The 17,517-nt window shown below is 42.4% G+C and overlaps 1 protein-coding gene across 1 annotated transcript; it reads right to left on the bottom strand.

The window, feature by feature from the left end:
- Positions 1–4,504: 4,504 nt before the first annotated feature.
- SAR1B (secretion associated Ras related GTPase 1B) lies at positions 4,505–17,199 on the bottom strand. Its single transcript, XM_019620530.2, has 7 exons — positions 17,180–17,199; positions 13,589–13,662; positions 10,828–10,947; positions 10,060–10,125; positions 9,391–9,494; positions 8,733–8,864; positions 4,505–7,577 (listed from the first exon to the last, which is right to left on the bottom strand). The coding sequence occupies exons 2-7, from the start codon at positions 13,644–13,646 to the stop codon at positions 7,461–7,463; spliced, it is 597 nt and encodes a 198-aa protein (XP_019476075.1). The 5' UTR covers positions 13,647–13,662; positions 17,180–17,199; the 3' UTR covers positions 4,505–7,460.
- Between the last annotated feature and the right edge of the window lie 318 nt (positions 17,200–17,517).

Below are 17,517 nucleotides of genomic sequence, written 5' to 3'. Positions count from 1 at the left end.
GAAGGATGCTTCATTCCTCGGAAAGAATTCCTCTTGCGGCAGCATCGTGCACCAAAGGTCTGGAAATCATTGCAGAATAGGCCAGCAGCTGTGAGGTGACAGATGTAAGGGCTGCTGCCACCTATGGATGGAGAACTGCGGGAGCAGCCCGGCCTGCCCGCACCCATTGGCGCTGCGGGATCTGAGCTTCCTCCCGCACAGAACAGCGCTGCAAGGAGGGGGCCGAGGGGAGCTGCTGTCCCCATGCAAACGCATGGAGTACAGGAAAGGACTTTTGCTGGGGGCTTGCTTTCTTAATCTGGCTGCATTGTTTTCGTCGACAGCCCGTGGCTTATCCTCCCCTTCACCTTGCTGTTCTGATGTATTGAAATCCTTTTCAGGTGTGCAGATTCGTGCTCAGATTGCTATGCTGGTAATTTCTGCACTAAAACTGCGCTGCGTGCTGCTGGCCCATGGAAGATGTGTTTGCACACACATCCACGTGTGCTGAGACACAGGGAGATGGGCTGTGTGTTCTGCAGAGGTGATGCAGCCGCACACAGCCCCACACCAGCCTCCCTTTCCCCCCCCAGCACTGTGTTATCTTTAGGAAAAGATGTCATCCTTTCAGCACAGGGTCAAAGACATCCCCCTGCATTACTCCTTTTTGCAATCTCAGTCTTCAGCTTATTGAAAAACCTGTTTTTCTTTTATCCTGAGTCATTGTGCACGAAGAAACCATTGTTTTAAAGGTGACTCATCCGTTTGCATCACCAGCTGCCATGCCCCCCAGGGGTACACAGACTCCAAGCAGGCAGTGGCTGCCAGCCCATACGTCCCAGGCTGCAGGCGCTGCACTCTGGCTCATCCCTGCCAGCCCAGCCCTGCACTGTGGGCACGTTTGCTTTTGTGGTCTTCCTTCATGAAGAAAGTGCATCTTGCTGACAGGCTGCCTGCTGCTTGAGCAGGGAACCCTGCACAGTGGCACATGTACCTGTTGCTGAAATAGCCAGGACTACTGAGTTTCCTGAAACCAGCATTCCATTGGGTAGAAAACTTTGTTTACTACCAAGACACACCAAACATACTGGAATTACAGTGGAAAGGAGGACAACACCCAAATTATCCACTTCATAGTGCCTTCTCTCTTATCTGCTAACATGTGGGTATGGTCAGGCACGGGCACAGCTGCCCAGGGAGTGGTGAAGACACCATCCCCGAGCTGTTCCAGAATGTGGAGATGTGGCACTTGGGGACATGGTCGGTGGAAATGGGTTGGGATTGGATTTGGTAACCCCAGAGGTCTTTTCCAGCCCTACAGGTTCTGTGATTCATGCTGGTGCTTCCCACGTCCCATTGCTTGACCACCTTCCACAGACACCTTCCAGCAGCACCACGTTCTACAAGCTAAGCCCAAGCAAACCCCAGGGACAGCTGACCAGGTCACACAGGGACGGCACCAGCATCATCACGTGGAGCTCATTTCATAATTGCATGTTTACAGAGACATAAATAGAATTCATCCAGCAGTCACATGCATACGGATCTGTTACACATTCCTTGCTGCCGTCAAATAAACTTGCAGGACCTCAGCAAACTTCAGCTAACCATGACGACTGCAGCTTTCTGGTTTTCCCTTGCTTCTCCCAGGATAACAGCAAACACAACAGAAATCTTTTCCTGGCTCTCTCTCGTGTTCTGTCTGACAGCAGTGAGGAGAACACAAGCAGAATTCCTGCTTCGGCAGATTTCTTACCTGGGATTTCAAACATCAACCTCCTGAGAAATGAAAGCTCCCAAAGCAGCCTGGGGGAAAAAATAAAAAAAGTCATACTGCTTTTTAAACTGAAGAGACAATTCAAGTTTGAGATGAGGAAACAAAATGGCATTACAGAAGTAGTAACAGCAGATGGCAGGACTAGAGGAGGAGTAAAATAAAAGAAGTGCAAATCACAGCCGTGCTCTCTATGCAGACACACTTCCAGGCACAGCCATCGCATCACCACTCCTCCCGGGGATGTGTGCTGGAGTTGCATGGAGAGCAGAGGCAGCCAACGGGAGGGCTGGATTCATAGGAACACCCGTCGTCCTTAGGCCAGCTCTAAAAGCATCTCAGATGTCCATAAAAAAGATAGGCTCTAAAAAATCCTATGTGGTGCCATCAGCTCTGCCTCCTCCCGCTGTGCCCCAGCACTGTGCCTCCAGCAGCACCCGGAGCTCCAGCTGCTCTCCTGCTGTGGCCACACATCTCAACTTCTCTTCCACGTGTTTACTCACAGTAAAATAAAAGATTTCTCTCTCCCCTGCAAATTCCTTTTCTCTGATTTTTTCCCTTAGAACCTACTGAGCACTTTCACTGGATGTCCTCTGCAATTTTGTGCTAATGCATCTCAGTATGCTTCCAAAAGGTTTGCTTTAAATTCCTTAATTTCAACAGCAAGAAGAGTGGTGGCACATCTAGGAGCCTTCCTTCCACGGAAGGAGGTTCCATGGAGTTGAACCCAACCCAGGATCCTGCTCCAGGAAAGCAGTGAGGAAGTGGCGTCCAGGCCCTGGGCTGGAACCAAACATCTGCTCAGCTCAAAGCTCTGAGTGCCAGCAGCCACAAGAGCCCCAAATCCCATCCCACATCCTGCAGCTCATGCTTATCTCTGGTCAGATACCCAAAGCCCGAAGCGATGCCCCCAGCACTGGGATGCTCCATCGGGGCTACTGAGAACTGTTCTCTCCTTTTGCTCTCTGGCAAGGGGCCCATGGTTCAACCCAGATAATTTCTTCCTTCCTCCATCCCACAGCTGTCCCCAGCCATTAGCTGCCAAGGAGCAAATGCCATCGACAGCTCAAATTTCCCACCAGGACACAGCACCACAAGAGCCAGACTGATCCCCTCCCAAACTGACAGCTGTCACAGCACACCCCTGCCAGGGGACTCCCAGGTTTGGGTGCCCAAGCACAGTTACACTGCTAAGAGCAAATGCAAACCAAACGTTTCCTCTTCTCTCTAGAACACGGACAAGCAGGGTGCAGGTTCACTGAGGCACTGCTCCACTTCAGGCTGCTGCTGGTGGCTCTGTGCGCTCCCTTCACTCAGGCAGTGACCAGGTATGACAAGTTACTTCTGGACTTCATTTTCCTCACGGTTAATCAAGGACAAGAGCCCTCTGCAGCACAAGGATGGCTAGGCAGCGCTTGCATGAAAAAGCCCTGAGATCCTAGAATGAAAATTGCATCAAAGGCTGTAAAGACAGTTATCATTTGTATGTAAAACTGGATCCTTCTATCCCATTTAAATATCATAACTAAGGTAACGCCATCATTATTTTGTGTGTGTGTGTGTGTGTGTGTGTGTGTGTGATCTTTTCTGCAATAAGGATCTGCTTCCATGCAGACATGAACAGAAACGCTGATGAAGAACAGGCTGAGCTGCTATTACAGCCAGCTGAAACCCCCCCCCAGTCACTACCAGAATGTGTGCTATGCCAGAACACTTCTTGCCTGTGGAGAATGTAATTATTTGACAAGAATTACCTGCTCTGAACTCCCTTTCTTCAAATTCCAACACAGAACTTTATTTTCTGATACTTAAATTTTAAGCCTGGGATGTGATAACATAATAATAAGAAACACCACATTAAGAACATGTTTAAGACCACTTTCATCTTTAGTTTTTCCTCTGCAGTTTATTATATAAATTATGCTTTTCAACATTTAGAGCACTTACATTTCAAAACAGAAAATGTTTAGTTCCACGCTGAGATACTAGTGCAAAAGTGGTTTATCTAAGTGCAAATAAGTTACACGTCCCCACCGACAGCCAATGGATTAGGCTGTGTGTAATGCATCTCATAAGTCCATAACTCATGATTACATCATTTACACTAAGTCTGAGCATGTTGTAGTCGATAGAAATATTGGACTTTGGTTGGTGACAACCAAATACGCTGACAGTACAAATGAGAGAGAACAATTCTACTTGAAGCAGACCTGTGAATTCACTGGGACTGAAGAACAACAATATTGTTTTTCTGAGTTAATCTTAGTTACAAATAAGCAGATGTCAAATGCTCTATTTGCTGCTGAATTCCAACTATTAAAACACAACAAAGCTTGCATACATGCAGGTATTATATTCCAGTGAATGCCATAGGTCATCTTTGGCACATCATAGACAGTACCTGAACACTGAATACAGCATTAGATAATACACTTCATGAAATAGTCTTGGTCTGGACGAGGGTAAATGAGAACAGTCAAAGATCTTTCCTACCTCCAATGCCAATAATTGTTGCTAAAAAATGTATTAAACCAAGACTGAAATGCAGCAATGCCCCTCAGTTACACAGTACATACTAAAATCAGTGTCTAATTAAATCCAAGCAAAATAAATCTTATTCAACTCACAGATGCTACCATATGGGGTCACTGCAGTGAAATATGGGCCGTTTTATCTGCAGTTGTTATTACTATCTTACAAATCCGCACTCATTTGTCTTAAAGTTGTGGTGCAAAAGCAAACTTGAGACTCTCCACAAATAACATATTTATTAATGAGTTTTCTTTTTCACATTCTTTAAAGTGATGCTTAATTGAAATCTGCATAGTCAAGAGTGCAAACGTAATTCGCAAAAGTCAGACCCAGATGTGAACGTTGCTTCTTTTGTAAGTAAGTAGGACTGGTCACAGTCATAGGAATAGGCAACCTCCAGAAATAAAGGTACAGGAGACGTAGGGGTGGTGGGGATGAAAACCACCAGAAAAACTCTCACGAGTGTATTTTTCTATTAATAAAGTCTTCACACAAAGATACACAACACCCATTCACATTCATGTGCACAACAGAATGTAAACTACAGAGGAAATATTTCCTCTCCAGAAAGAACAGTGAGATTATTGGTGACTGTTGTTCAGCTGTTCCCACAGTGGGAACCATTACAATACCCAGACAGAAAACAAAAGGTCCAAATTTCTTCATGCCCTTATTACAACCACATTTAAACTAGCATCTCACAGTATGAAACATGAAATCTGAGTATTTCCGTAATGCTAAGAATTACCCTTCACACACACTTCTAAAGCAGCATCACCTCTGCTCTTTTTTAGCTCTTAAGACTATCATCCCTCTCCTTACAGCTCATGTTATTCACAGTAGGTTGAGTGGCAGCTGAAGAGGACCCCTCTCTCTTCCAACACCCCGTGGAATGGCTCAGCCTATGGAAGGGGTCTGCAGGCACTCCAGAGAGGAGCACAAGAGCAGCACAACTCCACTTCCAGCTTCATTTCCATCAACACAGGCAGCACGGTCCCAAGTCTCCCCCTTCAACACAGCTACGTGACTGCAAGAAGTAGTTTTGAATATTTACACTGTTGCATTATAACCATTATGAGAAAAACTTGTGGGGTGGGGCAAGATTCGTGTTCCCCAAACATAATTGCTGGAAGGAGCAAAGACTCACGTGTTGTCTACACACCTGTAAGATGACATTTCTTATCCACACTCTGACTTGTGCAACACGGAGGCACTGCTCTGCAGCAAAGTACTGGTTTAAATGCAGAATGAACTCATGCTGGTCAATCTACCTGACAGCCTCACTTCTGTCCTTCACCATGCATAAAGCATGCTTAAAATTTTGCAAGATTGTGCTGTAACTAGTGCCAGCTATCATCTATATTAGTTAGGTTATGGATTATTCATCTGATTCAGATGCACAACCTTGGACTGAGGGGAAACCATCATCGTTATTTAATCACACAAGCTCTGATCTGGGCGGGGAGTAGACCTTATTTATTCACCATGTGCCTATTTAGAGACTACAGGCTCACATTTAAAGTCTGCAGGCTTTAAATCTGAGAGTCAAACTTGGTAGTTTAAGAGAGAAAATTATATATGAAACCAAGAGAGACAGAAATTTGTTTGCTGCTATGGATTTTGAAGAAACAGGGCCTAGAGCATTTTAGAGATGATCTACAACAGTGAGTAAAAAGTAGTCCCAGTCCTGGGGTTCTGTAAGAACATCTGTAGCAGCTCATACTTTTCACCCTTGTGAAAAGTGAAAGCACAAAGGTGAAACACACTACACAGTGAAACCCAAACCCACCGCAGTGAAACAATGATCCCAGGGCTGAAGCCCTACCTTCATTAGCTACATCACAGAAGAAAGCATCCTGCTGCACACAGAAACAGTTCCATGGCAATGTCAGCTAGTGTCAACAGGATGTCCATGTATTTATGTGCGTCACCTCTTCTTCTTAGAAAATAACCTGCTCAGGGAGCTAATGCACTGGGAGATGGGAAAAACCAGTCAAAAGTCTGGAAACACGCACTGAAGATAATGAAATTTTACCAAACAAGCCACTTGGGCACGCAGCAACTGCCATTCTGACTAAGCTTCAGGGCAAATTTGCAGAAAACAATCCACCTTGTTCCAACTCAGAACACCAAAAATAAAACTGTCAAATTAGGTATGGGCTGATAAATTTTCACAAGCAACAGCAGCAATTTTTTTTTTTTTCTGGCAATGTCACAGACAAATCTTCTGGCAGAATCCAAATCTACTTAAACCAAGAACAGAATAATTTAGTGTAGTACTAATGTTAATCGTAATTTTTGTGCCATTTCAGGGGTATAAGTCAAGGTACCAGTAGAGTACGACCACTTTTTACATTACATTTACATTTACATTAGATCTACATTGGCACAACTGATTTCCATGATTTGTACTTTATAAAGGTGGTAGTTATAAGGGCAACAGATTAGAGTTCTATTAATGTAAAATCCTAAAGGAAATGCAATTTGGTAGTCTGAAGGAAACACCTTACTCTTTAATATACAATGAAAGTACTTTGTGGCCTCCTGTGCTTCAGGAAAACATCCCCCATATTCAGATCGTCAGACAGCCTCACTAGTTAAGACACATTAAAATGAAACATTTTCCATTAAAGTTGCCAAAAACTGGATTTAAATTTATTGCATGACGTTGCATAAGAAAGTATATTATTGAAAACTGTAAGGCATCATGCAATTATCCATCAGCTAATTATTTATTATTCCTTGAAAGATGGTTATATACTCTAAAGTTATAAAACCAGTTTCAAAAAGTACATAAAAAAATTTAACATGATAAGCATTAAATATTGTTCACGTTTGCAGTTTTTAGCTGTTAAAAAGTGCATTCAAACATACTGTACTGGAAAGTTGCTCTGTCCAAAAATGGTGCTGGAGACCTGTTAAATTAAAAGTTGCAAAAGAATGCTGTATGGGATTAGAAAGCTAACATGTTGTGGTACTTCAACTTACAAACTTGCTTGAAAGAATTTCTCAATCCTCACACTTACAATTTAGCATAGGAGATACAATTACGTAAAAATGTATGCTTTTATAACTAAACAGTCAAATGAATCCAAGTTGTGTACACTGAGTGATCAAATAAGGAGTAGACTTAATATTCAGACATGGGACAGGATGTACTGCTGTGATCTTGGCGTTAATCAATGTACTGTGCCATCCAGCGGAATCCTTCTCCATAGCCTTGTCTCTTTAGCACGCTGCACATGAACACTTCTAGTGGCCTTGCATTCAGTTCTTTCAGTGGTATACTGCCCTGCAAAGAGACAGAAGTACTCCAAATTACAGTATCTGTACAAAGAGACAGCTGCTTTGCACTGACACTTGTTTCTGCACAATGCCGTTCTTTAACTTCTGGTTGATGTTAGAAGTTTTGAAGAAAATGACTCTGAAACTTCTGCACACAATGCCAGGCTTACAGTCCCTGAGCATATTGTCGTGTGCAGCCACATTCAGAGAGCATAAAGTGCAAGGCACCTGAGTGCAAAAGCAAACATCTGTATGGAGAATTTGAGAGCTTAGACTCAAGTTTTCAGAAGTGGTTCCCTGCAATGTTTCTAACAGCTTTCCAAGCAGATAAAAAGAGCATTTGCTACAAATTGTAGGGCTGACCGCAGTCAGAGTGCAAGTTGCTTTCTTGCCAAGAGCAGCACAGTGTGACAAAGCCATTGCTCAACTGGAGGCTCGCTACAGGATTCTTACTTCACAGACTGCATGCGGTGTTGTAAAATACAGAGCAAGATACAAAACAAAACAATAAAAAGAAATGAATAATAATTGTTTATATTCCATTACACCTATTCTAAAGCTAACCCACACAATTCTTGTTTCTATGTAATTTCTTTTTAATTTCTTGTACCCAAAACTCCATTACGAGTAGTACACTGTGTTTACTTCAAAGAGAGCTGAATTATCACAAAGATGGGTTATATAAATCTGCTAGTAGGAATGTTTTTCCACAACCTACAAACTCAGATTTCTGCAGAAGCGTAACCCTGTTTCTAAATTTCAGTGAAATATGTCAAGTAATAAATTATACTAACTCTGCACTTTAAATGAGAAAAATCACTTACTGGAGGACTTTATCAAGTTTTCTCTTCTAGTTCCTACTAGAAATGTAGCCTCTGAAAACATGTTCACCTTTTAAAAGTACTGCACAGAAGTAGTTCAAGTACTGAAATCTATACTTAGTACAACTACATTTTCCCTGGCAAAATGAGTTATTGGAAATGATGAATAGAAGCTGCAGTAGGGATGCTTCTAACATACACAGCATTTATTTCACACAAACCATTAAGTACGGAGTATGTAATAAACTAAAAACCATTTATTTTGTGTAGCTGAGTGGACCAGAATCAACATAGAACTGTAGGGTAAACATGAGATCTCTAACAAAAAAAAGGAGCCTTACCTTTCCTGTTGTCTGGCCATACAGACCAAACATCTCTCGTAACCTCTCTTCACTGATGGCTTCAGGTCTGTCAATCTTATTACCAAGGATTAGGATAGGCACATTAGCAATAGTTTCATCTGTCATTAGTGACTGCAAAGGAAAGGAGAAAGGGGAAACAGACTATTTTAGGAGATAGACTGATTTAAGGCTTTTTTTTTTTTAAGATGCAGTTTGACTTAGGGCTTTATATTAAGATAAAATGTTAATAGTGGAATTAAGTCATTTGTGAAACTTGGTCTTTCTAAGAAGTAGGTCTTTCTAAGAAGTAAGGGCAACAAAATTCACTGTTATTTGGTGCAATGAAAACAACTGATGGGAGTTGTTTAATCTGCTTGCAATAAAAGAAATTAAATTACTCATTCACAACACAGAAAACATTATAAATGGAGTAATACTGATTCAACTGGCAGAACAGAATTTTCACCTACCTACAGTGCACAGGGTAATGAATAGGAAGAGGGTGACAGAACCAAACTACAACTAGATGGAATTGAAGATGCTAAAGGTGAAATTGATAGATTACCAGGAATGCTGGAGAGCACTGCTGAACACAGGGAATTTGAGCTTATTGCTTAGAAGTTAGAATCCAGATTTTCAAAAACATAGATAAACTTACATCGAGCTCTTCTTTTGATTCAAGCAGTCTGTCATGATCTGCACAGTCCACCAAGAACACAATGCCATTAATAGCAGGCAGATAGTTTTTCCATACTCTGCGAGCTACAGGGAAGAAGTGAAATAAAACCAATGGAAATGATTCCCAAAGTTAGAGCAATGCACCTCAGTGAAGAAGCCACATGTATTTTTGAAGTCTTAGTGTGTACTGTCAGTCTTCAGGATGCAACCCCGTGTTTTATAAAGCTTGAGATAACGGAGCAAATGCATAATTCCCTCTGCTGTTGTCACCACTCTATCTCACATGCACACAGTGATGTACTGAACCCTTTTGTGTTTCCCCAAGAATTACATTAACAAATGTTAGTTTGAAGCACAGAGGTTAAAGGTGTACACAAGAAATTCAATGTTCTAAAACAAAAACTATCTAATCCTTCTCAAAATACTTACCATCAGTCAAAAAATCCTGCTCTACTGAAGCTCCTGCCAAACTGTATTTGGGAGCACAGTATGTAGCAGAGACAGGAACAGAGCAGTGAATGTTTTTAACACTATCAAAGAGAGTGTGGGAAGCTGATCTCTGCAGTATGGTCGTATTTCTGATCTGAGACAAACTGACTGTAAACAACTCTAATTCACAGCAGTTAAATGAGTCAACATATTCTCTTACCTTGAGCGTGTCCACCCAGATCAAAAGTAGTGAAAGTCATACCAGCAATTGTCAGCTCTTCTGAAGCTACAAATACACAGAATTATGTTCTCTGTGAAGATCATATGTCATTATATACATACTATACAGTATTCTACTACACATAATAGCCTGACTATTCAGGACACAGATTTTACTTTCTCTTGTTATTTTCAGTATTTTGTTTCTCAAGAAATATAGCAGAGTGATACAATTTCTTTCAAAATCAGCTACATTTATGTAACAACAAAATGTAATTAAAACAAATGTCAAAAATCTACAGTGTTAAGAGAACAGCAGAGAATGTCTGTCTGCACATGATTTATCCCTTCCCCATTTCAAAAACAATAGGTAGCTCTGGCATTTGGTTTGCCACATAGATGAAATGTCACATGCAATACTGTCAGAGGTCAGTCCTTGTTGTGTCCTTGCTTAATGGCTCACCTTCTCCTTGGACTTCACCAGTCCATATTTTTAACCTCTGCTGAACTTTTCCTCCTGCAAGGCTACCATGGTAACAATCAGAGAGCAACCTTTGAGTCAGTGAGAATCAAAACACTGTATGTAAATGCTAACCTTCCAAATATCCAGAGAAGCTGCCCTCAAATGTTTCAAGTTTCAATTTCTCACAGCTTCTGTAATTCAGAATTTCTCAATTCCATTACTCTTTGTCTCTCCCCAATTACTTGTGATGTTTAATCAGGTTTCCTGCAATACTTTCTAGCAAGGGAAGTAGGAACATTAACTTACTGGGATGTAGTGTGGGGACATGCTGTCCCAGCCTGTCATCTTTGAGCATGTGCAGCAGTGTCGTTTTTCCAGCATTGTCCAGTCCAAGAAAAACTAGTTTGCCTGATTTCTTGTACAGTCCTGTAACAAAGAATAACTTACTGAATAATCAGTTCTATCAGTGGGAGTATTATCCGAGCAGCACTGTCCAACAGGAACCCACATCACGTACATATAAAATACAAACATTGAGTGGCATATTTCAGCACTCCTAAGCATGAGCTTCTCTCAGATCCTGTGTGGTCTGCTAATCAGCAAGACCAAGACATCTTCCTACACGTATGTCCTACAGATTTCTGTTGGCACAGCTGTGACAGTCAATAGAGAAAGGGTGTGTGATTGCTAATTGAAGCGTCCATGTGCAGTCACTATTTCTAACATGAGAGATGATTTTGCTCCCAGGAGAAAAGCTGTACAGTCATGGCACAAAATACAGACCTGCCAAGCTCCACAGTGCACTTTATCAATGCCCTTTATCAGCAAGTGCTCTCCTACTTGTACAAGCCACATACTTGCTCATCTGCTTATCACAACTATGCTTGCTACACACAGCTTATGTGATGCTGAGTGGCATCTGGGGAGAGAGACACATGACTGATGTAAATGTGTCACACATAATTGCATTTACTTTATCTGAGCAAAGCTAAAAGAAAACTCAACTAAATCAAATGACAAATGACCAAATGAACCTTCCCTCCAGTCCAAGCCATTCTATGATACGGTGTTAACAGGGGACTCTAAAATATCAACAATTCTGGGTCAGGAAAAGAGTATGTTTTGTTCAACTCCCTCCCGTTATGACAAAAAAAAAATCAAACAAACTAGATAATGTCACAGGATTGTGGCATACACTGAAAAAAGGCTTATTTTACAGCCATTGTGATGACACAGAAATACTCTGTGAGGTATGTTTTACCACTGAAATTATCCACACATCCTACTCCAAGAATGAACTGCCCTGACCTGCAAACTAGACTCCAGAATCCTGCCTACTGCCAAAGGCTGTGCCAAGTGCCACAGGAACAAGAACTCTGAAGCCGTTCAAAGGTCACATTTTGAGCAGTGCCCTGCTCTGTACCTGGACCCAGCAACAATGTTTCTGGAGCCCTTATTCCTTTCCATAGGCACAGATCACCCTGAGATCCCTGCTCCACTGCATCTCCCTATGGTCACACAGCCTTGTCCAATTAGGAGCCACATCTGAACTGCTAGAGATCCACAGGTGCTGTCCAGTTTCTGTACTATTTACAATATTGATTATAAAGTACAAATGCTGCACTTAGCCTAGTGAGGATGATTTCTGATGAGAAAGGTCCTCCCCAGTTCAAGCCAGATGAGGCCAAAAGTGGCGGTGACTTCTTATCAAACATGCTATCCTTGCACATACTTTATTTTTGTCAGATTTTAAATAGCACTGTAACACGGGGGGTTCCTCAGCCACCCCTGGGGATGCTGCTGCAATCCACAATCACATGTGCCTCTATCTGTCTGACCTTTACACTGCTGCTGTTTGCTCACCTTTCCCCCCTTTAAGCTAATCTCTGGAATTGCATTCCACCAGGGCATGCTTTATAACCTGCAGGGAAGAATATTCTTTCATATACCGCAGCTTATTTCATTAATAACCTTTTTTACTACAAGAACTGCAGAGTGTTTTCACAGCTCTTTTTCAAACACAACTCTTATTTCCCAGCTCACCTTCTCATATACTCAAATATCATTAACTATTAAACTACAGGACAGAGGTGAAAGTACTGATGTTGATAGGGAGAAACTGAACAAGCACTTCCATATATAAACTTACGCCACAGAAGAAACTCCACTTTACACTTACCTTGCAAGTTCAGTGAAACACCACTAAGCTATAGTAAAACAACTGCATTTTTTGCCACTCTCACACGGGACATGAGAGTGAAAAGTTTTTTTTTTTTAGAATAAGAGGGACATGTAAAGGGCAATTCTCTTTTCTAATGCAGGCTTCAGCATCTCTCACTAGAATTAGACTTTTTATGTGCAGGTACAGGAAAGCGAGCTAGCGTGCAGTAATCACTGCTTGGCTAAGAAAGAGGAGATAAGAAAGATTAGTCAACTCAGTTAAAGTTTTACTGACTAATATTTCAATGGGGGCCAAGGGTCTAACATGAAGCGAAAAAGTTTAAACTTTCAACTGATAAAATGCAGGTGGCACAGACTGCCATGACCCATTAATCACAAATTCTTTTTATTTACTTTAATAGAATCCCTGGAACTTATAAACTGCCCTTTTTGTCTACATTATCTGCAACTTCTGTTCCTCTTCTAAGTACTTTAACACTCCCTTTCCTCTTGTGCTTTTTTTTCCTCCCGTTTTACAAAAGCTAATATTTCACCCTGAAGTTCAAAAGAATTCAACCAAAATAATTGAGTCTGATTCTTTAAAGCAGAAAAAAAAAAAAAAAATCAGGAAAAGCTTTATTAAGCGGACTACACCAGCTTAAGTGGAGTAATTAAAAAAAATCAAGCCTATTACGTTCCTGAAAGAAAAAGTAATTTTCAAGAGGTTACAGGATTAATGTAAGATTGAGTGGAGAACACATTATGGAAATACTCAGTGTTGATAAGTGAAAATTTTTTTTTCAGTGATACTGAATATACACCAAAACAAATGTTATTATTTAACAAGTCCCTCGGTTTGAAGATAGGTTAATAGACATGCTATGCAAAAACAGCAGGAAAAACTTACCTAAGAACTGTAATACACTACTGAAGCCACTGTAAATCCAGTCAAATATGAAGGACATATCTGAATCTTTTAGTCTGAAATAAACAGAAAATAGAATGCTCTGTTAGAACAACATATCAAACATTGTGAGGTGCTGAGTCTGACTCCTGAGAGGTTCTACAAGTAAGACACTGCTATCTGCACACCTCCTGTCTGTTTGCCTTGCAAGGGACCCACGGCACTGGAACCACCACTTTTGGCTGCAACCCCCAGTACTGTCTGTACAAGTACCACCTACAGCTTAAACATTTAAACTTATCTCAAAGCAGAACTCTGAAACAACACATGCCTCCCCCATTTTTGGACGAGGCTCAGAAACAGAGGGTTGAGGTGAGGATGCTCAGGGTGGCACCAGCTGTGGGCAGATGCCATTTGACAACAGGATGTACCCTGGGACTTCACAAGATCTCCTTCTTTTTAGGACGGTAAAAACAACACTATTCCAGCCCCTGGGGGGCAGCAAGTGGTCAGCTGGGCCTGCAGCACACAATCAGCCACATTAGCAGCCTCTGAGGGACATCTCACACCTTGAAAGTTTGGAGAACACACACAGAGGGAGAAGGACCAGGACCTTACAGAGTCACTCAGGTTGGAGAAGACTCTTAGGATCACCAAATCCAGCCATCACCACCACTACCATCTGCACCTTTTCTGAAGCTGCGCCTTCAGGTATGAGAACGCTGTCACTAGGTTCTCTGTGCAGCCATGAGCAATTAATTTCTTAACTTCCATCTTCCTCATTATCCAAAGTGAGGGTAATCACACCGAGAGCACCAGTTTGACAGAGCAAATTAGTACCTAGCTGAAAAAGCTTTTGCAAGACCAAAGGGCAGCTTCCTTAGGAGCATTAGCTACCTAACCCTGCTGCAGTACTTAATTCCTCCTAACAGGTGGGAAGTTGGAACTCAGGTCTTTGAGCTGAGGGCAGCATACCCTGTGTGTCAGCGCAGTATTTGTGTGCTGAGGCTTGCAGGGTGGCTTTAGGACAGTCCTGAACCTGGAGCACAGCACAAAGCAGTCAAACTACAGGTCAGCACCAGACCCAAATCCATCTACCTGTCCTACTGATCACATCATGACAACACACGGAGGTTTTCCTCCACACAGCAACAGGTATGTCACAGGAAGACCGAAAGAGGATGAAATATTATTATTATTTATGTTTGCTCACACAGGAACAAAATCTGTTCAGCCCATACTTGCCCTCCTTGATTGAGGATGACGAAGCGTTAGGCTTCCCCATGACTAACCCCGAAACCCTTCCCTACCTCCCACAGCTGACCAACTGGAACAGTTGCAAATTTTAAGATACAAATAAGCTTGTCAATGCATAAACACCCAGTTACACAACGTCATGGTTGAAACTGTCACTTACATGTCTAAAAAGCAAAGGTCAAGAATAAGCAAATATGGCAGGACGGACACGTCAGCAGATTTATTTATTGCTTGAACAAAACACCGATCGAGAAAAGCCTCTGTAAGGCTTAGGAAAATGATCTGCTCAAATAACTTGCAAATCAGTGCAAACAGCGTGATGCAAGAGCAGTGCTCAGATTACCGAGGTGAGAATAACCTCACAGTGTTTAGTTGTATTAACCACTTCCTTCTGTGAAGCTTATGGATGAAAGAAGGAAATCTTCACTCACTGCTGAAAACCTCTAACAAGGCAAGGTTCCAAATACAGCAGAACCTGCTTTGGTATCAGCCGGCCGCCCTTAAAGGGAAATACTACTTTTAAAATGGGAAAAAAATTGTCAGCAAATTGTAAAAGCATACTCGAGCTATTTGAACAGAGATATTAAATCTGCTCTTATCGCACAGAAAAAGCACCAACACAGTTCAGGGCAGTGTCACACTGAGCCACAACAACCACGCAGCCAGCGTGCGTCGACTCCGACGTTCCGGCCCTCGTGATGCACCATTACAGCAGAGCAGTGAAAACTATTTTAGGGCTATTTCAAGGGCTCCCTTGAAAGAAATGAGTTGTGAGGAACCAGGCTTAAGGAGAAATCGTAACGGACACCTGACAACCTGTTGGTACTGACAGTTCACAGCCATCGCCAACTTACCCACTTGTGGATTCTCAGAAATATGAGAAGAGTTTTCTAGCGTCAACAACAGATGGTTGCCACCTCCAAACACCTTTAACAACCCTGGCTAACATTATTTCGCAAGCAAAGTGTCACTTGTGTCTCCTGGGGAGCCTTTCCAGCCCATCTTCTGTAAAATGCTGCTGACAGAAGGGATAAGCCAGCAAACTTGCTCACAGTTGTTCCATGTTTTCTTGGGATTTTTGCCCCTTGGATCTGCATTTTCCTGACTAAAAGTTAATTACTACATTCCAGGAACAGAATAATGCTTACTTCTCAAACGTGCAAACCTTCAGATAAGAGAAAGGGTCACCTGAATTGTCATTTCAAATAAGCTCACCTTAACAATCTAAATTATTTCTTCACAACAACAAAAATCAAAATCCGTAACAAGTTCACTGAGTAAAATGACAATTTGCTGTCTCAGCCAAATGCATTCTATGACACCATGCTTGAGGGAACAACATGGTCTGAAAATGAGCTAACAGATTTTCTTTGGATATTTTAATCGTTTTTTTGATAGCGAGACATCTCTGAGATTTCAGAAAGAACAATCACAGTGCTGCTACTAGACGGGCTGAATAACAAAGATTATATATGGCATGACATATACTTAGCTCTATTGCATCCTTTATTCCAAGACAATATATTTGAAGTTAGCACTGATCCAAAGGAGATCTGAAACTGCAAAGCACACAGTTTATCTGTCAAGACAGCACTGCTACAGGCACATGAGGCCCTAAAAGCAGCTGAGTAAGTGCTTCAGTCGCAGCCCACTCACAGAAGCTGCACTCAGATCATAGTCTCAAAGCGGGGCCCACTGCAGCAGTTTCTGAACTTATTTTAAAAACAAATCATCAAAAAAACCCAACATATTGGAGCACAAATATAAAATTATTTTTGATCTTCTAAGTGATCTATCATGATCTGTTTTGGAATAAATGATGCTCAGAACAAACCTAGGCAGATCATTAACAACATGCCAAACAACCAGATGAGACAGTTGTAAGGCACTTGCAGGTTAGTACATCGTATTACAATACACTTCTCGAAATCACAAACACCAAAAGTGAAATCTGAGACGGGACTAAAAAGAAACTGCCAAATAATCAACAAAGATTCATGCAGCAGACGGCAGGCACGGGGCTGGTTATCTCAGAGCCAGAGATCAGAGTCTGCAGAGCCCCCCCAAAGGGGGGTGAGCACCCAGAGGGGTTCTGCACAGACTGAGCAAAAATAAGAAGAAATTAAGAGGGAAGGAAATTCAACCACATTGCTTGCAGGCAGGCAGGTGAGGGGAGGGAACATAAGGGGATGACCAGGATTCTGATTCACAGCATTCAGAAGCAATGGGCTTTTTCGGATGGTGTGGAAACCAATTCTATCTGCTAGCAAGAGGGCCGGGGGTTGTTTTCGTGACAACGGCACAGAAATCCAGATGAGAATTCAGCAATAAATGTACCCAAAGCAGCCTGACACAGCCGTGAGAGCCCGAAGAAGACCCAGCAGGCACACGGCAGCCTTCATAGCCGTCAGCTCAGCATCTCTGACCCAGAGAACAATGGATCTTTCTGTTGCTAGGAGCGCGGGGAGAAAACTAACAGGAGGGAGGGAAGCATCGGGCGGAAACGCGAAACTCGTGGATTTTCCCACGACAAGGGGTGTTTTTTAGCGGTATTTGCGACCAAGGAGACACCGAGCCGACGGGAGGGGCACCCAGCGCGGACCGAACCCCTCCGAGCGCCGCGTCCGATCCTTGCCACCACCGCGGCCCGACCCGGCCGCACCGAAGCGCCGTTC

Source organism: Meleagris gallopavo, chromosome 15 (genome assembly GCF_000146605.3).
Source record: "Meleagris gallopavo isolate NT-WF06-2002-E0010 breed Aviagen turkey brand Nicholas breeding stock chromosome 15, Turkey_5.1, whole genome shotgun sequence".
Taxonomy (NCBI): domain Eukaryota; kingdom Metazoa; phylum Chordata; class Aves; order Galliformes; family Phasianidae; genus Meleagris; species Meleagris gallopavo.
The sequence above is the reverse complement of the archived record's forward strand: the minus strand, read 5'-3'. Positions and strand labels throughout refer to the sequence as shown.

What these genes read in the sequence shown, in the direction of transcription:
- SAR1B (XM_019620530.2), bottom strand. Translation starts at nt 13,646, where the DNA reads ATGTCCTTCATATTTGACTGGATTTACAGTGGCTTCAGTAGTGTATTA. An exon ending in TCTGGGTGGACACGCTCAAG is followed by an intron (nt 9,495 to 10,059) that starts GTAAGAGAATAT and finishes TCTTCCCTGTAG; the next exon opens with CTCGCAGAGTATGGAAAAAC. An exon ending in ATGGCCAGACAACAGGAAAG is followed by an intron (nt 7,578 to 8,732) that starts GTAAGGCTCCTT and finishes GTCTCTTTGCAG; the next exon opens with GGCAGTATACCACTGAAAGA.